Raw genomic sequence first — 25,894 nt, 5'->3', positions numbered from 1 at the left:
CTGGTGCAATAAGCTGTTCGTTTTACGTCCAATGGATGATGATCTGATTAGTCGACTAATCGCGAAAATAATCGGTGACTGGTCAACTGTCAAAATAATCGTTTGTGGCAGCCCTACTTTTAAAACACAAGTTAGAAAAGTTGTGTCAAATTTTGTTGAGCAAATTTTAGACATTAGTAACATTGTAACTAGCAAGGCCTAAAAAGTTGCACATCAACATTGTGTCTCACCAGTTTGGACAACATTACAATCAACAGACTGAATCTGTAAGCAACAGATTCATATCAGTGTAAAATTATATCTGCATGTGTTTCTTAATTTGGGAGAATAGTTGTGTTTGAGTTTTCATATCGTGGCATCCACCTGCTCTAGATGAGTTTGTTAAAGCGAATCACAACATGCCCACATCTACCAGACAGGACTGTAAAATAGATTTGAGAAAAATACTGAACCCACACAGCTGACGACATATCTCTGACATCTTTCTCCCAGACTGTCAAACAATAGAGGAAAATTAAATCTGTCTTAATGTGAAACAGCATCCTGTAAGTCACTGTTTCTACAGATCATCTGTGGTTTAGTGATCGTGTCTTTGTGGTATTCGTATGATTCTGACCTCACCAGCCTTCAGGGACTGCAGCAAATTTACAAGATGGACCTACGTGCTCATGTTAACGTGCAATCTCCCTTTTATTTAAAAGGCTACATGCAGTTAGCTTAAGGTTGAGTTAGTTAGACGAAGTTTGGACTAATGTCCTCTGAAGCCATGGATACATGACTGCGAGTGCTGGGAACAGCAGCGTGGGTCAGGATTAGCTTGTAGGGATGATTAAAAATGTTCCTGGCTCAGAGTGGGTATACAGGTGGCTGCAGTCCTTCATAGATACTGATTGTAACCTTTAATCCACTTTGTAAGTCTGAATGAATGAAGAACACAGTAGGTAGAGATGCTCCCTATAACCACTTATTGGGGGCCAGCTCCTTCATCTGGCTCTGTGCCGCTTCTCTACACACTTGGAAGCTAAATTGGAAAGCCAATTAAAGCGGCACACTCGGCTGAGCTCAGTTCTTCTTGTCAACTCTTAACCTTTACTCAGGACAGTGTTTGCAGCAGGTAATGGCGTAGTGCTCAGTATCTCATACAAGTCCCACATTCTGCAAACAACAAACACGAGCTGCGTGCTGCTCTAACAGAAACTGTTTTTCCCTTTCACAGGCTCTCATCAAAACGGCTTCCTCAGCGCGCTCAAAAACAGTCCTGCCAGATATCCTTTCACTGTTCCACGTCGGTGTCGACTTAAACCTGGATATTTCTTTAAGCAGTCACGTTAATCACACATGTATCGTTGCTGTCCTTCATCTCATCAGCGTTGTTAAAAATGGCAACATCTGCCTGAGTGATGCTGGAGAACTGCTGATTATTGTCGTGGGGGTTATTGTAATTCATCATCAGACTAGAAAAACCTTCATGTGATCTTAAGCACTAACTGGGACTAGAGAACATGAGACATCATATTTATCCCAAATTAGCTTCTCTGCATTGGCTGAATTTAGTTGAATAATCAGGCCCCGTCATATCTTTAGGACCTCAGTAACTCGTAGCTGTTATCCTAACAGAGCGTGTTGCTCTCGCTCTGCAGGCCTACTTGTTGTTCCTAGAGTATTTAAAAGTAGAATGGGAGGCAGAGCCTTCAGTTTTCAGGCCCCTCTTCTGTGGACCCAGCTTCCAGTTTGGATTCAGGAAGCAGACACTATCTCTACTTTTAAGATTCAAACTCTGTTTTAAAGCTTATGGATCAGGTGACTCCGTTGGTTGTCTTTCTGAGGCTCAGGTTGCTCTGGGACTTCCCAGGATGCCGAGCGCTGCTCTGGTTGTTGGATCTGTTCTATATAAAATTCCTTGAGGTGAACGCTGTGGTGAACTGGCTCTGTATAAACCTGAATTTCGGCCAGCGTTCTCACAAACATTTATATTCCCAATGATTACTCTGATGTTACACATGCAGATTATTCCATAGGTCAGATTTATCTGCATGCCTTCCATCGCTCTGCTATTTTCTCCAGCTGTGTCTCTTGCATGACTTACATGCATCTGATTAGTCTTGTACTGCGGGGCTTACGCGGCACGCAGGACAGCGAAATTTTTATGGCTCTGACTCTGCGTCGCTCTTCAGCTGTGTCATGTGACTCAGACGGTGTGTGTGGGTGTTGTTACAATTATTGTGTTTATTGTAGCCACGTCTGGACTGTTGTAAGTCAGATAAAGTTGAGCAAAGAGGTTCATCGCAGCCTTTTAGCTGTGAACTGTTCACATGATGATTTGGAGTTAATGTGGCCTCTACTGCAGAAGGTTAGGTGGAGGCAGCAGAGCCTCGCTTTTATTCGCTTTTAATCATGAAGCAGCTCGTGACTATTTTGGCAGCCCTTTAATGCATTTTCTTCTGCTTTAAACATTTTGATGTCTTCTCTCACTCAAATACGGCGTGGGGTCGTGCGAGGTCAGGACTGATAAGCCCGTTCAGAGGTAGAAATGAAGAGCGGCTCTAAATGATCCCGGTGCTCGGTGTACAACACAAATCCGGTTCAGAGCACGGGCTGCCACACCGCTGCTCTCTCGCTGCCCTTCTCTCTGTGCCTGAGTGCGATAACTTTCTGAGGCAGAGAAATGTGCCAAGCCACGCTGATAAAGTCTGCTGTCCTACAGGGCTTTAATAAAGCTGAATTGCAGTCGATACTATCGCAGCAGGCCTTTGTGCTCGAAGAATGATGACATGTTTTGTCCTTGCTGAGGAGGAAGAGATTGGAGGAGAGAGAAGAAGAGCGTGAGGGCATTATGTAAAGTTTCTGAGAGGATGCAGTATGATGCTAACCTACTGAGCATTTTCCAGCAGCCCTTCAGGCACTTAGTTATGGTGTCTGGGTATTTGTATGTGTCATCCTTGGAGGTAGTGCACATTAAGAGTCAGCGGTGTTTGTTTGTGTAGAGGATTCATCTCGAACAGTGCGTGTATGTGGAGTAGAGAAAATGAGCAGTACAAGCCAAACGAACTGGTAACTGGGAAGTACTGGCGAGAGGAGGGCGGCCCTCAGGCTGTGGGTCAGTGTGCTCGCTGCTACGGCAGCACCTCGGTGTTCGGGCTGGCTCCGTGGGTTGTATGAGCTTTCATATTATCATCTGTCACTGCATGAACACCACAGCAGAGTTATTCCTTGACTTCTTTGTGTCACTGTGCTGGAAGTGGTGGTGTGTTTCTTCTCTGTGTGGTCCATCGTGGGCCTCTCAGGCTTCCATACCTACCTGATCAGCTCCAACCAGACCACCAATGAAGACGTGAGTATGGACACAAAGTGCATTACACCACACGCTGCAGAAACGAGGCAGAATGTTCACATGTGTCGTGTGCTAACAGACTCCATTTAAAGGGCAGGAACGCCATAAAATGTTATTTTAAATTGAAACGGCACTAAAACCATTTGATCTTTTTATTGGTTCATTCACTCATTTTCAATTCGGTGCCAGCAACTGGAAAGTAGCGGGCACACGACACGAGAAAAGTTGTGTGATACTAAAGCGTCACACCTGCTGCAGCGTCGAACTGCTCGTTAGTTTTAATATTAACGTGATTAGACTCAGTGGGGGAGGGGCTCCCCACAGGAAGCCCGAGGCAGCGGATCAGAGCTTTACTGGCCCGAGGGAAGAAAACGAGCCCATTTTTGTAATAGTACAACAACACAGCGTCTTTATTCATCGTCATATTCTACATCTGCCAAATCATTTCAATCGAAAGATTTTAAGTATATTTAGCGGAGGGCTCGCAGGGTTAGGCTTGATTTTAATTTATGCGTGAAAGACTTTTTCTTCATGTTGAAGCTGACTGAGCAGCTGCTTTGAATTTTAGCCCAGGATGGTAACAGAGGCTCCGTCTCCATGTTAAAGTACACATGTGATCGCCTTTTCACTGTGGAGAAACAGAAGCCAAGTCTTTGAAAAGTTGTTATTCACAGAGAACACTTTTCTATTTGTTGTCACAAATGTGAGGGGAAATGCTCGTTCTCACATCCTGCAGCACACGCGGTGCCTTCCTGCAGTTTCCTCAACACTAAGCAACGTTTCTTTATTTCATTTTCCTGAAACGGTTTCTTCAATTTTAAATTCTGATAGAAATGATCAAAAATATTGATGAGTTGTTTAAGCCGGTTTGCTTCACAAGTAACATAAGGCCAGTAGCTGGTCACTGAGTACACTGACCTCTGGACCAAATATTTATGGGTAACAAAATTGGACCATTTGGGGAAAGAGGAGAGCGAACAGTTCAGGAGCCGACACCGTGAGTGTGCGTTGGTGCAGCTTGAATCAAACGTGTAATGGCCTCATTAATGCTGAAGTGTGGGTGTGGCTTATTTCACATTCTGCAAAAAAACAACATAAACACGTCCGCGTCCCAACTTTTTTCAGAAGCATATTCCCAGCATACAATTCAAAATTAGCTTCTAAAATTCCAGCTCATCACATGTAGTTGTTATTTTTTACTGTTTCAATGATTTTCAGGTTTTAATCTGAAAGATGGCGCCGGTGCACTTGGCTTGCCGTCCGTCTCGCCGCTTTTTACCCTCCCTTTTTCCCTTACCTTCCCTTATGGACCTCGGCACTGTGTTTTTTATCTTTATTTTTCTAGTCTTATGTTTATCTAGTGGTTGTGGACTGATTACATATGACAGGCAAATACTTTTAAATATTCGTTCTTTAAAGTTCTCATTGACGTTGGTTCCTTGCTAGCCTGAAAATCTGGGAACTACAAACACGCTGATGTGTGCATTTTAATCCTTTTAAAAGAAGCGTTTTTAATGGAGTTTCTGATTATTTGCTCATCTGTATGGTGTGTGTTCATTAGCTGCACAGAAGCATGGACTCACAGCTGTAACTCCTTTTCACCTCAGACTGTGAGTGAGTGGTGCTCGAGCTTCGCTGGTGAGCTCAGCTGATTCGAGAATGGCGATGATAATTTTCAAGGTCACGGGACAGAAGTGCGCACGGCCCGCTTGAGCTCCAGACTAGACACAAACAGCAGCGTCTGTTTATCGATGACACTTTGGATATTTATCTGTCTCACTGAAGCTTTGCATCTCTGCAGATAAAAGGTTCATGGTCATCTAAAAGAGGGAAGGACAACTATAACCCCTACAGCTATGGAAACATATTCACCAACTGCTGCGCAGCGCTGTGTGGACCCCTGCCACCGAGGTAGGCTGGGTGTGGGTGTTTGTGTTTCTGTGAGGCGATGTACGCATTCCTCGTTCCTCGATGGTCAGATGAGGACAAAGAGCCCATCGTTCCCTGCTCTGGGGGGAAAAAGCCATCTCAGTGTCATCGTAGTTTCCCATTTTCTCCAGAGGCAAAAATAAAACTGTTACTCAGAAGTGTTTGATGTGAGGAGCTGCTGTGAAATGAGCCTGCCTGCAGCCTTTTCTCTAAACATAGCAAAGATACTGCAAAGCATTTCAGGCCTATTTGAACCAAATCCGAGATCAAAGTTTCCCACATTGATTAGATTTTTATACTTTTCTGCCCATGTGATTGAACAAAAACACAGCAGCTGTCAGCTCGTGTCTGTGCGACTGCACGTTGCCCCCCGGCATTGTTCTTATGTGAGTCCTCGGCTCACAGGTGGCTGCCGTGTGTGTGTGTGTGTGTGTGTGTGTGTGTGTGTGTGTGTGTGTGTGTGTGTGTGTGTGTGTGTGTGTGTGGCGCCACAGGTGTCGCACAGCTGGCCTCACCTGCCTCTTGGACTGAGCGAGCTCAGACCCACAGAGACAAAAGCCTTTTGTGTTTTACTCCCTGCACAGATTCTCCACTCAGACTTTCAAATGCATCAAACTGCAGGTTTCTGCTTCATTCCAGCTCAGTCCTGCTGGAGCTCACCGTCAGCACTTTGTGTTAAATTCTTATCGAGCTTGATGCCTCAGCTGTGTCCGATCGGCCTGTGTTTGGCTGATAAACAGCCCCTATCATCACACGGAGGCATCACTGTGCAAAGTTCAGCAGGTTCTTCTCTAACCAGCAGAGCTGTGCAGCATTAACCTTGGGTTGAAAATGATGGTTCACTCCACAGATGAGCGACTGTACAGTCACACTTAACAGAAAGTACGCCCTCATTCACTTCCAAGGTGCTGCATATCAGGACATAATAAGATTAGCTGCTCTTAAAATGAGGTAAATACAACCTCAGGTGACATAGTACGGTCTCAGTAATTATTTAACAAAAACTAAAACCATCCCTTCTGTAAGTAACAGCCAGCAGTGTGAGCACTTTGATAAAAGCAGAAGTTTTGGTGGTTTGTTGATCTGAAGCATCCGAGCATGACCGATTGTCAGTAGGGTGTCAGAGGGCAATGTGCCCAGAGCCACAGGGTATCGGCACGAGGTCATCAACAGGACAGTGATCCCACACACGGCAGCAACGGTCCAGTGAAAGTCCAACCTCAACCCTGACTGAATGCTGTAGTGGCACCTTCAGAGAGATGTCTGCACAACTGACTGAGAGCAATGCTGCAAAGAAAGAGGACAACACTGTCACAGAAAATCATTACTGTAAATTACTGCAGCCAAAGGTGTCGCCACAAGCTACTGAATCATGGGGCGGGCTCAGTTTTTCACAGGGCCGTTTGTTAAATGATGACATGCTGGAACGGGTCATGTGTTGTGCATCTGAGACTGTATTTAAATCATTTTAGAAGCTGGTATTTCCTGACCTGCAGCAGTGGTATCAGAAAATAGTTCACACCGCACACAGTAGTTATCTTTGCTTTTATTGTCAACAGTAAAACCACAGGGTCAGAGTTTAATAAAAGTCTCTCTGTTAGAGCGACAAAGCTCTTTTGTTCATTTGTTTCATTCCGTTTCTTTCTTTGGTCGTCTGCTGACCCACAGCGAGATCAACTCGACCTTTTCCTTTCTGGTTAAAGCAGGACGGGCCTGTCGGAGCTGTGTGTTGTGTTATTGTGCTGCTGAGTGACCTTTGCTGTGTAATGTTTGCTGACGGTAACGATGTTCTCGGCTTTTCTCCCATTAGTCTCATCGACAGACGCGGCTTCGTCGAGGCAGACGTGCCACAGTTGGCACCACCAACCAATGGTATCACTATATATGGCTCCACCCAGTCTCAGCAGAGCCACACGGTAAGACTGTTGACCGACGCCGCCACCACCCCCCTCCCACCTCCCTCTCCCCTCCAAATGCAGCTTTATGCATCACTTTGTCAGAAATGGCACAGAACAGTGTTTCATCTCTTTTCATGGTGAAACGATAACCAAATAAACTAAACCACGAAATTCATGTTTTTTGTCAGTCATGTTGTTTAGACGTGTATACCTGTAACTGCTTCACAATAAGAGCCACCCTGTGCAAAGAGCAGGATAATAAAGCACGCAGGATTTCAGCAACTATGAGCTAAAATACTTTAAAGAGTCTGCCTTCAGGTTCATTTTATCCTCAAGCTGCTTCCTAACGTTAGAGTTTATATAAAGTTGCAGTGAGTGTTGAAATCTGCACCTGATTTGTTCTGCACGTGTGAAAAGGCCTTCTTCCTGTTCCTTCCTTTCACAGTAAAAGCCCTTAGCATTTACACACTGACTGCTGTAAGGTGAAATGGCTTGTTTAAGCATTACATACAATTTTAACTTTGATTTCACTGGTTATGAAATAGAATATTTATTATTGTTATAAATAAAAAATTAATTACTTTTTCTTACTTCTCATATATGGAACTAATTAAACAAACTAAATTCTCCTTTTCAAGTGAACTTTTTGATCCATGTACACAAATTGTGAAGTTTATAATTATAATAATTATTATTATTATTGTAGAGGTCTAGCATAGATTATTTTATCAGTGTGTATGGCTGGAGAATTAGACCAACGAAGATCAAATATTGCTTTATTTGTAAAAATCTGAAACGTCCTAATAAACTGACTCGGAGAGGGGAGACGTGCTTCAGTAATATAAAGTTACAGCTGTCAGGTAGAAACAGTTTTAATAGTTTTAATCCGACTCTTGCATGAAAAAAAAAAAAAAATTTATGAGTTAATTATTTTTGTAATTTTAGCATTGACAGGAAGTACGTCTGTTTTCGCACACGTGTAGAACAAATCTGGTTTCCTGGCGTGGATCAGGTTGTCCTGCCCTCGTGCGGCTGCCGTGAAAGATGCCGACGGTCGACTCTCTAATGATGATCTCAGATTTAAGAATGTAGAGGCATCCCGCGCTGGCCCGGATAACTGGGCCCAGGCACGGAGGCTGGACACCGCTGAATCACACACAGCTTGGTTTTTTTCTGGTCTGGGAAAGTAAATCCAGTTAGTGTCTCTCATCGCTAGATTGAGATGGATGAAGCTGGTCTAGATTACAGCAGGCGAGTTCTCAGAGTCTGCACGAACCACGTCGTGTTTCTTTAAATCAGGTCGGCAGGTGGGGGTTATGTTGATGTGGTGGCCCGGAGTCTCTGATTTCTGGTCAGCTGCTCATAAGACGCTCACTCTGAAATCTTACGGAAACTCCTGGAATCGGCACATTTGGAGGATGCTTGTTCAACTTTTTCACTTTGCAGTTGTTTTTATTAAATACACCTGAACATTCTGGCTGTCAGATTATTTTGAATAATGCTATTTATTCCAAATTAAGTGAAGGAAAAATGATGATTTCCTTTATTCGAATGGATTTTGTTGTGCTGAATCGAAATATGATTTAAAAAAAAACTAAAACAGCTGATTGATTAGTTTAATTATTGCACATTATGTGCTTATAAGCTCATGCCTTGTCACCTGTTTATGTTATGTTACAGATTAGCCAACGCTTTGTGCACAAACTAACACAAAATACTGTCAGTGTTGAGGACAAACACAGAGCCAAGATTCCACAGGAGGCAGGGACGCGGTCTTTGGAGTTTCCTTTGCACAAAATATAGAGAAGAAAATATTTAAATCAAGTGTTTAAACAGTTACAAAGTTTGAGATGCAGTTTACTGCAAATTGCACCAGCAGGTGCAAAAAAAAGCACGTCTTATTTTTTGTGCTTGATATTGACATGAAGATCGTCTGTGTTTAGAAAACTAACTTCTGTATGTCACCCAAACTAACCACACCTAACCGACCCGCTGAGTAAATCTGGCCCTTGATATGAAATATTACATCATCAGGGAACAAAGAAACATTATTTTGGCTCTGCAGACTTCTTTCATATTCAGGTTTGTGCAGATAGAAATGAAAACCGCAAAGTGATTCCAACATTATTTTTCTTCTACTGCCCAAAAAAAGAAAAGTGTTGAATGTGTTTGAGGCTGAATGAACATCATCCAAATGTGTTGATTCGCTGACTTTTGCCAGGGGTTGTCATCTGTCACTGCAGCAGGCTCATGAAAAGATGAGAATCGAAATCACGCCGCAGGCCGTGAACAGGTCTTTGTGCAGTGTCAGGCTGAGTCCCGACACACTCGTGGCGTCCAGTTTACCTCCTCGCACACAGCTACTGAACACCTTTCCCTCTGCCGTGTCCTTGTTGGCACAGAGGCTCGACCTCGTCCTGGTTATTCTCACCGAGATGTTAAACGCTGACGTCATCAGTCATGATCTCTTGAATGGACCGTTGGGCTGAAAGCCACGGGAACATTCCCCAATGTTAGCACGTCCACAAATAACCACCATCTGTCTCCTGTAGCGGTCATGATGAGCAGCCGCAGTCGTCCTGGCTGTTTGCCTGGACGCCGTCAGTGCTTAACGTGTAGCTGTCCAGGTCTGGGACCTGTGTGTGTGTGTGTGTGTGTGTGTGTGTGTGTGTGTGTGTGTGTGTGTGTGAACGAGTATTTAAATCAGATTTTTGATTAAAAGCAAACAGTTGTTGGTGTGTGTCGCACGTTAAGCCGGGCATTTTTAGCTCCGTGTTGGCAAACGCGCGTTTGTTTCTTTGTGATGCAGCTTTAAATCGACGGAGACTTTTTAAGCTGTTGCCACGGTAACTGCGTGTGAAACGATGTCATTGCACTTTGATGAACAAACCCTGCTTTCTGGATTTGACTCAGTAAAAGGAGAGAGACTGACTGCAGTCATCACAGGCCTCCCTGAGAGGCTCACATCAGTTCCCACTTTAAGGAGGGGAGATCTCACAAAGCATCTCCGGACTTTAAAGCGCTCGGGTCAGATGTTCGAATGTCCCAGACCACTGTGTGACTTATTATCCGTTAATGTTGTCGGGAATAACACGCGTCACTCTAATCTCTCCAGTCCTCTTCAGATTTGTTTAAATATGAAACACAAGTAGAATCAGCTTTGTACAGCACGCTGCGAGAGCTGACACAAAAACTGTTTACCTGGCTGTACGAGACATGTGACTGCAAATAAAACTGTCCTAAATACCTGTAGAAACCTTGCTGTGCTCCTTCAGCAGGGCGTCAGTGTCTGAGTCACTCTGAGAGGGGGAGAGAGGCTCGCACATTAGCGGTAGAGGTCAGATTTACTGACACCAAAAGATTACTCTCAGGTTTGGTGCTCTGTGGTTCAGAGAAAATCCAAGTTTTTGGACATCTGAATAAAGCAGTGCGTCTCCTGACGACGTCTCAGGAACAGAGAAATGACTGTCTTCCTGTCATAGTATCCTTCTACTGAGGCAAAACCAGAGTAAATGTGGGCTGAATGTTGGGATTACAGGAATGTGAAAGCCCAACACGCCCTGTGGTCAGCAGCCCGTCTAGGTATTGTTTCTGCCTTGCTGCTAATGAGTCAGTCGGTGTTCACAAAGCCTGACAGCACTCTATTTTCCATCAAACACCGATGACGTAGCCTGGCGCTAACGTGGAGGTGAGCGTGTTTCCTGTCGTTGCAGTGCAACAACCTGAGCCTAGCTTCCATAAGTCGATACATGGAGGACTGATAACACTTAAAAGCACATCTGTTCTGCTGTCAAAGGTCGCTCGGCCTGTGTTTACATCATGTCTGTAATCTGCTCTTTTCAGGTCAGTGAGATTGAGGCAGAAAGGTGAGATGTGGAGGACGAACCTCTGTGCTTCCCATTTCCTCCCCGTGAGGCTTTGGGGTGGTGTGGGGCGGGAGGCTGCGTCACGGGGCTCTTCCTGATTATTATGCTTTTAATTTCTGGTACCTCTCACACCCTGTGGGCTTTTCATCTGCAGCTGCTCTGTAATATTGATGACTTTGTGGTGACAAACGGCTAACAGGGTTAAAGCTAACCTCTCTGTGGCTGATGTGTGTTATCGCCGACTCGGCGTCCTAACCCAGTTACCGCTCGTTATTGACACATCCACAGCGAGGCGATCAATAGGCCATGAAGCAGGGACTTAATAGCAGCTCTGTGTATTGAGCTGAGCGGCTGTGGCTCTGCATCCTAACGGAACACTAACACCTTCTCTTTCTTTCTCTCCCTTCCCTCCTTTGTCGTCTTCACGCCTTCCTTTCGTTTGTGTTTTCTTCTTTGCAATTTTCAAATTCTGCGTCACTGCCATCTCTCCCCCCCAATGTCTGTTGCTTTGACCCGCACACCCCCTCCCTCCTCCCTTCTCCTCGTTGGCGCTTTCTCTCAGTGTGACCAAGACCAGTGCATTCAGAGCACCAAATTCGTTTTGCAGGCCGCCGCCACCCCGCTACTCCAGCACCAGAGCAGCGAGCCTGTCATCCTAACCACATCCCCCGAAAACGGAGGGACGCTACCTGGCCGCGCCTCCCTCGCCCTGACGGGGCCCTGCACCTCACTGCCCCTCGGCCAGCCCACCCCTCCGACCTCCACCTCCAGCTTAAGCTGCCACGAGGCCGCCGACAAGCTGCCGGTCCATGGACACACCCTCACACACAACCACAGCAACCCCCTGCAGGAGTCGTTGTTCCAGCACCACTTCCTTACGCCAGAGGAAGTGCCGTCGCCGCCCGGCATGCTTCACTGCGGCAGCCCCATGGGCCACAGCCACACCACGCAGGCCGGCTTCTACGACCCGGCCAGCCAGGACTCGCTGCACGAGGACTCCGTCAGAGGGCTGGTGAAGCTCAGCTCCGTCTGACGCCCCCAATGAAAACACTGAGATCACCGAAGTCTGCTGACCCCCACCCACGCTCACAGGTGGTGGTTTAAACTCAGCTGTTGGAACCTGTGGACCTAAATCAGATTTGTCTTCTGACGTTTTTCTTCCCAAACGTTGCAGCTGGAGCTGGAAGATCCTTCCTGTTATTTTTGTTTGAAACTCCGGGGAAGTTTAATCCGTTAACTCTTTGGAAACTTCACAGGAGACGTTTCAGGTTTTTGTTCCACTTCAATCCAAAATAAAAGTTTGGGTGAGAAGGCTGAGCGTCGCAGCTCTGACTCACTTCTTTTCTAAAACCTTCTCCTGTGTGCCCGTTGCTGATTGGACGGTGTCTTCTTGCCTTCTTTTCTTGGACATGGTCAGCAGTGCGATGGTTGATGTCTTCATGTTGCATATCATCAGGCTTTTCTATGTAAAAGAGACTGTTGTATTGTACTATGGTTATTACAACTTACAGATTATATTTCCTGTGGATATTAATAAAACCATCTTTTTATCACATTCGGCTGCGTTTCTATCGAAGGCGTTTGTGTGACAGTCATGTGATGCTGACGTTTTAACATTTATGGATGATTTTGAGCTCTTAGCTGGACGCACAGAAAAGGCCTGAAACAGAAGAGCTGTGGGTCCACACCTCAGAGGGTCAGTCTGTGGCCAAAGACGCTGATGGTTTGGTAGAAACTGACACTCCCACTTTAATGCTCTTCCACCCCCTTGTGGTCGAGCAGAAACACTGCAGCTAAGATTTAAATTTACATACTCTTATGAAACCAAGAGGAAAGGATATCAGCCTCATCTTTACTAACATTAGTGTGATGTCACACCAGCTGTAGGCTGACTTTAAAGGCTAAAAGACGGCGTGATGACTCACAGTTCTCTGTTGGTCTGCTGAGACGAACAAAAATCACATTATTATTTAAGGATCCCTGAATTTCAGTTTTTGACCAACAAAAGCCACAAAAATATCTGAGCCTCGTCATCAGTCTGTGACCCCTCTGTGGGCGGTTACAGTAAAACCATGTTTGTGTTTGGGAAGTTAAAGAATTGCAAACACAATTCCTGAAAGTTGGGAGGAATTAAAATGTAAATAATAAGATTTAAGGATATTCTTCTTAAACCCATAATTTATTCATAATAGAACATAAACAAAAAAACATTTCAAATATTCAAACTGAGAAGATGAAGCGCATTGGCTAATTTTGATTTTGAGGGCAGCAACATGTTTCTAAAAGTCTGCACACGTTTGAAATCTTCACATTTGTGTCAGGAACATTTTATAAACTGTTTTTTGTGAACCTCTGTTCTGTGTATTTTTTTTTTTTTTTTAAGTACCCAGTCACATGACTGCGCTGCTGAAAAATGTTCCTCCAGCTGCTTTTTAACCTTTTTCTCTTTGACGTTTTGCTGTCATCAAATTCAAAATGAGCTTTACATTTGATGTTTTCCTTTCTGTTATGAATGAAATTCAGGTTTATTTTGTTTTTATTTACGTGTTTTATTACTGGCGAGACAGTTATGGAGAGCACACTTTTAAATCTTTGCTATGGGGGTCCAAATCCACGGAGGCCGGCGAACATGTGAGGCTATAAAATTTAAAAAAGGCTCCCGATGATGGATCTGAGGAGGTGAAGAATCGCTGAAGGCTGCTGATCATCCTCAGGTTTGAATGATAACAGCAGGATAACAGGAACACGTTTGTCATTAAATAATGTGTGACACATGCAGCCTGACTGGGTTACATTTTTAACCACAGGTGATTATAAAGGACACGAGAGGGAACCTCAGATTACTGGAGCAGGACTCGCTCCTCTGACGGACCTGTCACAGTTATTTAAATCTTATTATCTCGCACTGCACAGAGTGCTGCCTGTCAGGTGTGTGGGACATTTTCATGTATTTCAAATATTATTTTAAAGTGATTAAAAACTAATGCAAATGAAAGCTGTGACTTCAATGATGCAGTAAAAACTGCACTTCCTGGATTTTGTTTTCTATGTGAGCTGTACAGAAGAATGCAGTCCTTGTATTTATTTCACTGTTTTGCTGACAGTCTTATAATTAACACGTAAGCAGAGCCAGGTGTCGAGAGCTTCTTAACATTCACATTTATTTCCGGGTTTAGTTACACAGGCTGTATCACAGCAGAGATGCACTAGAGACAAGAAAAGAAACGGTCCAGGGACACCACAGTCAGCTGCAGCACGGCTTACTGTCATGCATCATCCAGTCTCAGCTGGAAACCGTTCATTTAAGACCCGTCCACGGCCTCCGTGCCAGACTAGCTTAGAACCATCCACGCCCAGGTTGCTGTGGCTAAGCTAATTTAGCACGATAACCAGAACCCAGGAGCATCGGTGACGCCGGTTTCCGTGCGAGTCACCACAGCTTGACGTCGGTGAGCTCCAGGTCTCCCATGATCTCCAGCTGGTCGATGCTGCTCAGGTCCTGCACCCGGTGTCTGAACTCGAACAGGTGCGAGCCGTTCACCGCCAGCTTGAACCGATGTGGCTGACAGAGGAGAAGGATCTGAGGAAGAAATTTTAAAAAAAAGAGTCTCTGAAGAAGCAGAAGGCCTTTAAAAGCGTTGAGAAGCTGCAGGTGGTCCTTACCTCAAAGTATTCTCCTGAGGAGAATGGAAAGAAGGGCAGCTCCCGCTCCTCCTGACCCCAGGACTCACCCAGGTACGAGTTCCTGATGAACACGCTGGACTTCATGCGGGGGTTCAGGTGGAGAGCGATGTTCTCCGTCCGGCTGTTCCGGAGGTTCACGGTAAAACTGGAGCAACGTATGAGCGTGCATCACTGTGAGATGGGCGGTCCTGGATAACTCGCACACAGATTCATATACGTGTCTGAATGTTTACCTGTGAGGATACATGCTGACCTGCCCTTTGATTGTGATGTGCTGTCCTGGGCTCAGGCCTTTGAGGATGCTGCCTTTGTAAGGGAGGCTCTGAAACAGCAGTGAAACCTAAACGTCTGATAAGAGTTTGGACATGTGATCGAGTTTTAGCAGTTTAAAGGTAAAAACTCACCAGGTCCCCTGATTCTGAGAATATTGCCTGAGAGGGAGAAAACACACATTTAGACACGAGCTGCAAAAAACCTGAAATATGAGAAAGACATGTACTCACTGAGTTTGGGATGTAGCCGATAGCGTTCACCCTGACTTTCCCACAGATGGAGAAGGTGTCAACCCTGTTCAGAGGAATTCTGTGCTTGTATTCCAGCAGGTGCGCTCCATTTACCGCCACCTGCAGGTGAACAAGGAGCGTTATCTTTCGGTTCCACATGCAGGCCTACCATCTCCACCAGCTCGGGCTCACAGACCTTGAAGGCGTCTTCATGCACCAGGATGATCGTCTCGAAGGGGGCGCCGCGCTTGTAGGGCAGCTGGTGGAGCGTCTCCTCTCTGCCCCAGCTCTCCTGCAGCAGGGAGTTGCACACCACACAGGGCGAGCCCTTGAAGCGAGGGCTGAAGTGGAGGGCGACGTCAGAGCGTGGTTTGGTGCTGCAGCCACTCGACAGGTCGATCTGAAACCTGCACAAAGTTTAACTGCCCATTAAATCATGCCGTGCATCAACGTTTAACTTAAACTCCACGTGGATGTAACTCCATCCTTTTATTCTGAACCCAGTTGGCAGAACAGCTGAGCTCTCAGATGTGATTTAAAGAAAAGAGAGAGAGACTTTGAGTGGTCTGACTGTAGCAGAGCTGGGAGCGATGCATGATCACCGAAGAGAATAACAACCTCATTGATATCAGCCAAACTGATCCTGGACCTGTTCTCTGCAACTGGAATTGAATGTGCACAGATCAGCACATCCAGGGTAACTTCTCAGCGATCCCAGTAAACCCAGCAGGAGGCGGGGTTTCAGCATCTGACCAATCAGGTTTACTGACAGTGAAGTGGCTGAGTGTACAGATGAAGACAAAGCTGACGAGTTAAATACAGACTGAGTGTGTGTGAGCATCCAGAGCTTTGCTCAGTCAGTCTGTGTTCATAAAGTTTATTTGAATCAGGAAGGAAAGAGTTGGCAGTGAACGGATCTTCATTAACCTCCTAAGACCTGAACTCTTCCACAGCAGCATTTTTAATTTCTCTTTGATATTTGGGCTCATTGGGGCCCGATGAATGTAAAAACAAAGAATTACCAGATTTTCTTTTTTACCTTATTTTTGTTTTTAAGAAAAATCAGAGCCACATATGAGGATATTCATTTAAAATTCTGATAGAACAGTGGCAGCATAATGTCCTCGTAAGTGGATATCAGGCCCTCGTAGAGCAAAATTGAGTATTTTGGTCTAAATAACCCAAAATGTGATGTCCACATATGTGGATGGAGGTCCTAGGAGGTTAAAGGAACATTTAGATGTGAGTGAGACATTTGATTGAGCTGCAGTGTCGGAGCTGTTTAAGGAAAGAGGAAATGTAAATAAATCAGGAATTAAGTTTCTATAGTTCTCACTGATGCTCATGACATAAAGACTTTGGATGGTAAAAACCGTCAGACCCTGTGAGGGTCCAGGAACAGCGGCACTTTTCTGATTGGCCAGCAGACGATGATTTCAAACCTGCTGATCTCTAATCTAGAAACAGAACTGAGCAGATTGGGTCTCCAGCATGAGTGAGAAGTGAACAGCTCTGTGAGAGGCTCCGGAGTTTTTGGGTCCTTGCTGCTACATCGTACCTAAACAGACACACAACCCCCCACGCACACTGTACACACCAAAATAATATCACATATCAATAAGCAGTAACCTCAACATCGTTTCACCTTTTGATCAGAACCACGGACAGCACCTGCAGTCAGAGACGTTTGTGCTACAAACTCACAGCAGAAAGATTTAAGTTTCGTTTTATCAGCGAACATAAAACAGCTGTAACATCTGGAAACAACAAACCACAGGAGGCCTCGCTGTGTGTGGAAACACTATTTCAATAAAAACAAACTATTCACCATCACTTCCTCTTTTCAGCTTCACTCATTTGCTTCACATGTAATGCTGCTGCTTTCACCAAAATATGAATTACTGAATATTTCACGTCAGCAGGTTCTCGAGCATTTCCCCTCTGTGACAGAGCAGCATCGGTAACATGTGACAGCACACCTGCACAGATACAAGCTACCCTGCAATATAAAAATCATCTCAATCAGCAGCAGCTAGAACATTAAAGTTATACAAAGATCAATAATTATGGTTCAATAATATAATCTATATGATTGTGAAAGGTGCCACAGTTTATAATAAGCACTTTAAATATCCTTTGATTATACAACTTGTGAAACTATTAAGTATAAATAATTTTACAAATCAACACAAAATGAAGTTTTTGAATCTGCAGCAAAATCCATAAACCAAACTTGACAGGTGAGGGGCAGCCAATCAGAACAAAGGGGGCTTGTTTCAGGCAGGATGGACTGAGATGCTGCACTTAGTCCCAGAATAATATACAGAAGGATTATTGTGGACTTTAAATCAAGCAAAGCAGGTATGGAAGAGTTCAGTAATACAGTAAATATCACACACACCTGAAAACAGCGTCATGGGTCAACTTTCATTCTCTTTTAGCTGAAAATGTTTGCAGGGGGAGATTTTTTCTTTGTTAGTTTTCCTGCATGAACAGAACAAACTGCTGCTGTTTGATTTGAATCTTACCTGTCAGCATCGGGGGGGACGGTGCCCTGGACGATGATGATCTCCCCGGGGTGCAGGCCACCAGGTATGGGTCCAGTGTATGGGATCACCTGCAGAGCGGACATGGAAACCTCAGAGAGCCTCGTGTCTTCATTCGAGTGTGGTCAGACAGACAGATGTGGACAGGTGTGTGGGCAGATGTGCGGACAGCGCTAGAAACTGCATGCGTGCAGACAGCAGAGCATGCAGCCATCAGAGGGCTGATGGAGATGATGATAATAATAATCCGCTTACCGGATTCAGAACCGTGTGTTTAGCGTTAGCCACGGACATCGGGCCTCTCGTGTCGGACTGCGGCCTGCAGCTGTGCGGAAAAACGGCAGTCTGCGCAATGCGCGCCAAACGGGAGCGGGCTGGAGCTCTCCTGCGCTACACGGGGATGGAGGCAGTGGGCATCTTCTCTCCATCAGCCATTAACAGCTCGCGCATGCGCAAAATCCTACCATGTGATCGGCACCCGATCAACAACAACACGGATGAAGCCCACCCACGTGACCGTGAGAGCGTCACGTGAACCTGCAGGAAGTACATGACGTCAGTCATAATCTATCTGAGAACCTGGGAACATAACCCACGTAAAAATGTTAATAACTTATTTGTTAACTTTGTATGGAAGAATAAGCACCATCATCTAAAAAAATCATTGTTTGTGGACCTAAAGATAAAGGTGGTTTTGGCCTTCTGGACTTCATGGGTCCTGGACTATACATTTAAGGTGAAATGGCTAAAAGAACGCTTAAAATCTCCTGGATCATTATGGCATTTCATTCCACATAACATTTTTAGAAATGTTGGAGGTTTACACTTCCTATTGTCTTGTAGTTACAGTATATCAAAGTTACCAGTTAAAATGTCTGCATTTTATCAACAGGCATTGTTGGCTTGGAAATTATGTTATTCACATAACTTTTCTCCACATACATCTATTATCTGGAATAACGAATGTATTACTAAGAGGAACAAATCACTATATTTGCAGAATTGGATTGATAAAAATATAATCTATTTAAAAGACTTATTTGACTCTGAAGGCCAGCTACTTAGTTACAATGACTTTATTACAGAAAAAACATTCCCTATCAAATTTAAAGATTTTAGCTCTGTAATAAAGTCCGTTCCCAGCGGACTGACTGAGTTGATGAAAAGCTACAAAAACAGAACACACCACATGCATCCGTTAACACTCTTTATATAAATGGTATTGATTTCTTAAGCAAGAAATGCACCAATAAACATATTAGAGAATGTTTGTTTAATGCAAAGAAAATAACTCCAAGAGGGAAGTTTTTTTGGAATGCTATTTTTGATAATATCAACTGGGATAAAGCGTGGCTTGTTCCTTTTAGATTTTGTATTACAAACAAAGTTAGAGAATTACATTTGGAAATATTACATAACATATATCCATCCAACATGTACATTTCAAGATTCTGTGACATTGATAGAAAATGTACCTTTTGTAAAACTGAACTTGAAAGTGTTACTCATTTGTTTTATGGCTGTTCATATAGTGCTACATTTTGGAGAGAGCTTGAAAATTATATACTGTGCAAGACAACATACGAAATCAAAATTGAAGGGAAAAACATTATCACTTATTTTGAAACTAAAGGAAAAAAAATGTGCCATTGTCAATGTTTATACCTTATTAGGGAAATTCCATATACATAAATGTACATTTCAAAACTCAACCCCATCATTTAATTTGTTTTTGATTGAAATTGAATATTATTTAAACTCTCTTAAATTAACTTCCAATAAAAAAGGTTTATCATTGATTGAAATTCATTCAGAAATGTTTAACAAATGAGCTGTCACGACTTTCAAGTACTAAATTATGAAGTCTGTCACATCCCCCCCCCCCCCCTTTTTTTTCACTTCTTTTTTTCTTTTTTCCCTTTATTTATTTATCCTTCTTATTTCATTGTACTGTATATTGTTACTTTTATTTGCCTTGTATGTCTACTGTTCAGGCTGAACTGGAATGACTGGCTGTTCACTTTGTAATTTCAATAAAGTTTGAAAAAAAAAAGAGAACATAACCCACGTGATCTCCGGTGTTTTAATTAAATATCAGGATTCATTCAAAGGATTTAAAGAGTCTAATTAATTAATTGAACACCTGGTCCTCACCTGCAGGCAAGACGAGCAGCGGGAAGTATTTGAAACAACAATAATAATAATGCTGATGATGATGATGATGATGTTCAGGCTGTATAAAGTCTTCAAACCAAATATTAAAACGTGTGTTTGAGCGAACATTAGTACAACATTAGTACAACAAACCTTCGTTAATAATTTTATAACTTTTGTTAGTTTAAAAAATATTAACGTGAAGTTTTTAAACTAAACAAGATTTCTGAGTTTTTATTCTTTTTGTATGAAGCTGCCGGTTCGTCCCGATGACATGTGGAAGCAAAACTACGGAATCCCGGCAGGATCATGCATGAAGCATTAACACGTTTGCAGCAGTTACAGCAAGTGACCGTTAGAGGGCGCCATTTATTCATGATAGGTCAATATAATATAATATAATATAATATAATATAATATAATATAATATAATATAATATAATATAAATATAATATAAATATAATATACATATAATGCAAATCTAAGATTGGACGATTGTGTGTCAAACACAAAGAAACATCATCTACCCGAGCAGCTTCTCAGGTGTCTAAGACCAAAACAATATCATTCATAATATTTGTGATAAAATCAACGAGAGATCAAATTCAAAAAACACAATCAAGAGCCATCAGTGAAGCTCTCATCTCAGTCTTCAAGGAGACGGTGAAGCTGATGAAAAGATAACAGAGCTGCAGAATAAATGAATGAGTTCCTCAGGCTCTGTTGAGACCATCAAAGAGGAGTGGAGGAGATCTGGTCCCTCAGGCCAATCGCAGCACCTCAGCTGTGCTGGACGTGGCACATCATCAGGAGAAACCACGACCTGTGATCACAGGATTCACCTCTTCTCCCCACACAGAGCCTTAGTATGGAACAATAAGGACATCTCATATAAACACCAGGTTCTCCTTTATCACATGTGGTTTGGTGACGGAGATGTGACCGTGGGTCAGATGTTTAATCAAAATGATTTTCTGTCTCATGCAGAGCAGTTCACACCGTATCGCCTCCTGTCAGTTGTTTCTTATTTAAAGACACACAGTCATCACTCATCATGTCCTACTGAACCAAACCAGCCTACACTTTATTAATGAGCTCAAACAGCACTGAGAAGACCCAACCTGGTCAAATCAAGACAATATGTTCGTGACACCCTCAACATATGAGACTTTTGTTAAATTATATCCAACTTTTTTTTGCCATGCTTTGTTTTGGAGGATAGAAAAATCTCTCCGAAGCCACCAGGCTCCTGACAGGTGGAAGGCTCATCCTGATTGGACAAAGCAGACATCCTTCATGGAGATGAACTCACGCAGGTGCCAACGGCTGTGTCCCAACTGAGGGGCTGTGTCCCAATTAAGAGACTGCACGCTTGAAGTACGCATTTTAAGTGCGGTTACGTCACCGCCACGCGACGACGGCTGTCCCAATTCGAAGTGTGCTTCAAATGCATACTCCAAATGCGCCGTCGATTTCCCCAAATATCAAGCGTGGTCCGGTGCACGCTTCGTGGTCCCATATATCCCACAATTCATAGCGTGGCGGTGGGTGTGGATAATTTTGCTGCAAATTACGGCAGAAGGGAGCGGCCGAAGAGGGGTTTTCTTTTCAAAACTTTATTGAAATTATAAAGCGAACAGTCAGTCATTCCAGTTCAGTTTGTACAGTAGACATACAAGGCAAATAAGAGTAACAATATACAGTACAATGAAATAAGAAGGATAAATAAATAAATGATTAAAAAAAAAAGAAAAAAGGGCAGGAATGTGACAGACTTCATAACAACTTTGTACTTGAAAGTTGTGACAGCTCGTTCCTTAAACATTTCTGAATGAATTTCAATCAATGATAAATTAACTTCCAATAAAAAAAGTTTAAGAGTTTAAGTAATATTCAATTTCAATCAAAAACAAATTAAATGATGGGGTTTAGTTTTGAAATTGACATTTATGTATGTGGAATTTCCCTAATAAGTTGGAGCGGCCGAAGAGTGAACTGTCAAAAGTACTGAATATGACGACACTTATGTGCTAATGTTTAATAATTAAAGTCAGTCATATGTCCACAAACACACAACAAGCTGAAAGTCAGTGATATATGGACACACACACACACACACACACACACACACACACGGAGTGCAGAATTATTAGGCAAGTTGTATTTTTGAGGAATAATTTTATTATTGAACAACAACCATGTTCTCAATGAACCCAAAACACTCATTAATATCAAAGCTGAATGTTTTTGGAAGTAGTTTTTAGTTTTAGCTATTTTAGGGGGATATCTGTGTGTGCAGGTGACTATTACTGTGCATAATTATTAGGCAACTTAACAAAAAACAAATATATACCCATTTCAATTATTTATTTTTACCAGTGAAACCAATATAACATCTCCACATTCACAAATATACATTTCTGACATTCAAAACAAAACAAAAACAAATCAGCGACCAATATAGCCACCTTTCTTTGCAAGGACACTCAAAAGCCTGCCATCCATGGATTCTGTCAGTGTTTTGATCTGTTCACCATCAACATTGCGTGCAGCAGCAACCACAGCCTCCCAGACACTGTTCAGAGAGGTGCACTGTTTTCCCTCCTTGTAAATCTCACATTTGATGATGGACCACAGGTTCTCAATGGGGTTCAGATCAGGTGAACAAGGAGGCCATGTCATTAGTTTTTCTTCTTTTATACCCTTTCTTGCCAGCCACACTGTGGAGTACTTGGACGCGTGTGATGGAGCATTGTCCTGCATGAAAATCACGTTTTTCTTGAAGGATGCAGACTTCTTCCTGTACCACTGCTTGAAGAAGGTGTCTTCCAGAAACTGCCAGTAGGACTGGGAGTTGAGCTTGACTCCATCCTCAACCCGAAAAGGCCCCACAAGCTCATCTTTGATGATACCAGCCCAAACCAGTACTCCACCTCCACCTTGCTGGCGTCTGAGTCGGACTGGAGCTCTCTGCCCTTTACCAATCCAGCCACGGGCCCATCCATCTGGCCCATCAAGACTCACTCTCATTTCATCAGTCCATAAAACCTTAGAAAAACCAGTCTTGAGATATTTCTTGGCCCAGTCTTGACGTTTCAGCTTGTGTGTCTTGTTCAGTGGTGGTCGTCTTTCAGCCTTTCTTACCTTGGCCATGTCTCTGAGTATTGCACACCTTGTGCTTTTGGGCACTCCAGTGATGTTGCAGCTCTGAAATATGGCCAAACTGGTGGCAAGTGGCATCTTGGCAGCTGCACGCTTGACTTTTATCAGTTCATGGGCAGTTATTTGGCGCCTTGGTTTTTCCACACGCTTCTTGCGACCCTGTTGACTATTTTGAATGAAACGCTTGATTGTTCGATGATCACGCTTCAGAAGCTTTGCAATTTTGAGACTGCTGCATCCCTCTGCAAGATATCTCACTATTTTAGACTTTTCTGAGCCTGTCAAGTCCTTCTTTTAACCCGGTTACCCAAAGGAAAGGAAGTTGCCTAATAATTATGCACACCTGATATAGGGTGTTGATGTCATTAGACCACACCCCTTCTCATTACAGAGATGCACATCACCTAATATGCTTAATTGGTAGTAGGCTTTCGAGCCTATACAGCTTGGAGTAAGACAACATGCATGAAGAGGATGATGTGGACAAAATACTCATTTGCCTAATAATTCTGCACTCCCTGTATATATATATATATTTACATTACCACAGTGAGTTGACTTTAGTCTCATGAACAACATTAACTAATTGTTATTTACTAACTAATCTTAAATGACTGTTCAGCACAGAAATGAAGCCCAACAATCATGTTTTACAGTCCCGTGGTCTCAGCCTCAGATACTCAACTAATCAAAGTGATGTCATGACAAAAATGAATGACCAACAAAACATTTTTCTCCTTCATTTCTGTCAAACAAAGCTGTATGTAACGTGTCTCGCGGTTAGTATCATGGTTGCTAGGCAACCTGAACAGCGCGACGAAGCGTATACCGTCCCATTTTACAAGCCTCTCACTTCCGCACTTCTCGTACTCATAGTACGCACCGTACGTAGTACGCGTAGTGCGCGTACTTCAAGCGTGCAGACCCTGAATTGGGACATAGCCAACGACTCAGACAGATAGAAGCATGCAGACATAAATTTCATCACATGCAATAAATAACTGCAAAAAATGTACTTTTTTTTACAATTTGTTGTACTTTTCGGTTTGTTTGGTTGTTCTGGATCATCATTGGTTAAATATGTGTTTACAAATAAAAACAACATTAGGTGTTAAACATGATCACGGTTGACTTGAGAAGCGACATCTGCGACATCCCGTGAACGCAGCAGATAGGGGTGTGTCGAGGCGTGGGGGCTATAAAAGGTGGGCTGTGCGCCTCTGTGATCAATCACCTTTCCTCCCCCCAGCAGAGCACAGCCGACATGAAGACGCTGCGTGTGGTCGTCCTCGCATCGCTGCTGCTGATTCTCCAGCTCAGCTCACAGGTGAGTTACGTTTTTGTCCAAGTGTCGTGAGTGTCGTGTTCGTGCTGAGGAGTTGCATTACGTTAAGAAGCTTTAAATGTCGCGTGGAGGGGCAGGAGAGGCTGCGGGACAAACTTTTTGTCAAACGTTAAATTTAAACACCTGATCAAAGGTGGAGGTAACTCTAAGGGCCTCTCAGCCTCCCCACGGTGTGCAGCCGCACTTCCTCAGCTTCATGGCGTCTCTTGTGTTGCAGATGGCCCGGGGGCACGTGTCCACGGCGTCCCCAGCGTCCACGATCAAGTCGTCCACGATCAAGTCCTCCACGGTCAGCCCGTCCACGGCGTCCATGATCAAGTCCACGATCAAGTCCTCCACGGTCAGCCCGTCCACGATCAAGTCGTCCACGATCAAGTCCTCCACGGTCAGCCATTCCACGGCGTCCACGGTCAAGTCCTCCACGCTCAGCGCATCTACGTTGTCCACTATGACCGCGGCGTCCACAGTAAAGTCCTCCACGGTGAAGGCAGTCTCTGCCACGGCGTCCACACTTTCCACTGTGAAGACTGCGACTTCTCCAAGAAGCAGGCCTCCGACAGGGACCGGCTCCCGGGGACCCGCCGCCTGCACTCCGCTGCTGGCTCTGTTGGCTCTCCTCCACAGCTGGTCCGGATGACTGGATCCGGATCGGCCTGGACTCCGTGGAAACTTGGAAAGGAGGTTTAATAAAAAGCTGTTTCCTCCTGAACTCTGAGAACAGGAGTGAGTCATGGAGGTGCTCCTGTTTCCGGTGTCACTGACTATGAAGTTTGTCTAAATGCTGTAAAACATTTGGGACTGAAAGGCTGTGCTTTGATGTCAACTGAATAAAACTTAAAATCTAAGACCACGTGACTGTTTCCTTCCTGTGCGGGAAAAGTGAAGCTGCATGAGTGAGTTCAGAGCCCCGATGGTCTGACCCGCTGTGGCTCAGTCACACCAGGTCTGATTATCAGGCTCCTTCAGCCTCTTAATCTGGTTTCAGCTATTTTAAATTGGCACCCTAACCCTGACGAGAAAATCTGAGCTAGGTAATGCTAGTCAACACAGGGCACACCTGCTGCCTCACATGTGGTGAACTTAGGTCTAAGCCTCCAGATTCAGAAGTTTCTGTGTGTACATGCAGAAAGGTTTTAATTTGGAACTCAACTTTACAGCTAACATAAATGTAAAACTGCTTCGGGACTGAGACGTGACTGTGTCCATCTTATATACAGTGTATTCTAGAAGGTGCACTTTTACCAGCAGGATGCACCGTGGCTCAGTTTTTTTTCTGAGGGGCCTGAAGTGTCTAAAGAAAATCTACCCACACCTTGACAAACATGTGCTGCTGGTATAAAGCAGGATGGATTGGTGCTCGCATGTTTACACCGAAGTCTGACTCTACTGTCCAAAATCAAAGGATCCAGCCTCTGTTTGCTAGTCTCCCTGTGAGTCACACCAGCTCACTCTGCTCATCAATAACAGCTCATAGC

At 43.9% G+C, this 25,894-nt stretch overlaps 3 protein-coding genes across 9 annotated transcripts in view; 2 read left to right on the top strand and 1 right to left on the bottom strand.

Annotated features, from left to right (window-relative positions):
• Positions 1 to 12,579, top strand: part of LOC113011542 (palmitoyltransferase ZDHHC14-like) — a 62,909-nt gene extending 50,330 nt beyond the window's left edge. For 3 of the 6 annotated variants that reach the window (XM_026151037.2, XM_026151039.2, XM_026151038.2), the window contains exons 6-10: positions 1,217 to 1,265; positions 3,229 to 3,331; positions 5,133 to 5,242; positions 7,071 to 7,176; positions 11,587 to 12,579. In XM_026151037.2, the coding sequence (XP_026006822.1) occupies positions 1,217 to 1,265; positions 3,229 to 3,331; positions 5,133 to 5,242; positions 7,071 to 7,176; positions 11,587 to 12,057 (839 nt within the window). In that variant the 3' untranslated portion in view covers positions 12,058 to 12,579. Of the gene's footprint in view, positions 1 to 1,216; positions 1,266 to 3,228; positions 3,332 to 5,132; positions 5,243 to 7,070; positions 7,177 to 11,001; positions 11,025 to 11,586 lie in introns of all 6 variants that reach the window. The other 3 variants (XM_026151041.2, XM_080293919.1, XM_026151040.2) reach the window with 3 other exon arrangements.
• A 1,581-nt stretch (positions 12,580 to 14,160) lies between these two features.
• On the bottom strand, positions 14,161 to 18,290 carry lgals8b (galectin 8b). Of its 2 annotated transcripts, XM_026151043.2 has the most exons (8): positions 18,013 to 18,290; positions 17,740 to 17,828; positions 15,408 to 15,618; positions 15,212 to 15,331; positions 15,113 to 15,139; positions 14,942 to 15,030; positions 14,688 to 14,853; positions 14,161 to 14,604 (listed from the first exon to the last, which is right to left on the bottom strand). In XM_026151043.2, the coding sequence occupies exons 1-8, from the start codon at positions 18,049 to 18,051 to the stop codon at positions 14,455 to 14,457; spliced, it is 891 nt and encodes a 296-aa protein (XP_026006828.1). In that variant the 5' UTR covers positions 18,052 to 18,290; the 3' UTR covers positions 14,161 to 14,454. The 2 variants fall into 2 exon arrangements, with proteins under 2 accessions (XP_026006828.1, XP_026006827.1); XM_026151042.2 differs by having other exon boundaries at positions 15,113 to 15,331.
• A 5,939-nt stretch (positions 18,291 to 24,229) lies between these two features.
• Positions 24,230 to 25,264, top strand: LOC113012663 (uncharacterized). Its single transcript, XM_026152963.2, has 2 exons — positions 24,230 to 24,401; positions 24,637 to 25,264. The coding sequence occupies exons 1-2, from the start codon at positions 24,339 to 24,341 to the stop codon at positions 25,054 to 25,056; spliced, it is 483 nt and encodes a 160-aa protein (XP_026008748.2). The 5' UTR covers positions 24,230 to 24,338; the 3' UTR covers positions 25,057 to 25,264.
• The last annotated feature ends 630 nt before the right edge of the window (positions 25,265 to 25,894 follow it).

The sequence above is a fragment of the Astatotilapia calliptera genome, chromosome 19 (genome assembly GCF_964374335.1).
Source record: "Astatotilapia calliptera chromosome 19, fAstCal68.1, whole genome shotgun sequence".
NCBI lineage: Eukaryota > Metazoa > Chordata > Actinopteri > Cichliformes > Cichlidae > Astatotilapia > Astatotilapia calliptera.
This window is presented reverse-complemented; position numbering and strand designations above follow the sequence as displayed.

Excerpts from the sequence above, each read along its gene's own strand:
- lgals8b (XM_026151042.2), bottom strand. The coding sequence starts at position 18,051 with ATGTCCGTGGCTAACGCTAAACACACGGTTCTGAATCCG. Across the intron at positions 15,332-15,407 it reads TGCATGAAGACGCCTTCAAG|GTGGCGGTAAATGGAGCGCA; the intron begins GTCTGTGAGCCC and ends GTTCACCTGCAG. Across the intron at positions 14,854-14,941 it reads GTCAGCATGTATCCTCACAG|TTTTACCGTGAACCTCCGGA; the intron begins GTAAACATTCAG and ends ACGTTGCTCCAG.
- LOC113012663 (XM_026152963.2), top strand. The coding sequence starts at position 24,339 with ATGAAGACGCTGCGTGTGGTCGTCCTCGCATCGCTGCTGCTGATTCTC. Across the intron at positions 24,402-24,636 it reads TTCTCCAGCTCAGCTCACAG|ATGGCCCGGGGGCACGTGTC; the intron begins GTGAGTTACGTT and ends CTTGTGTTGCAG.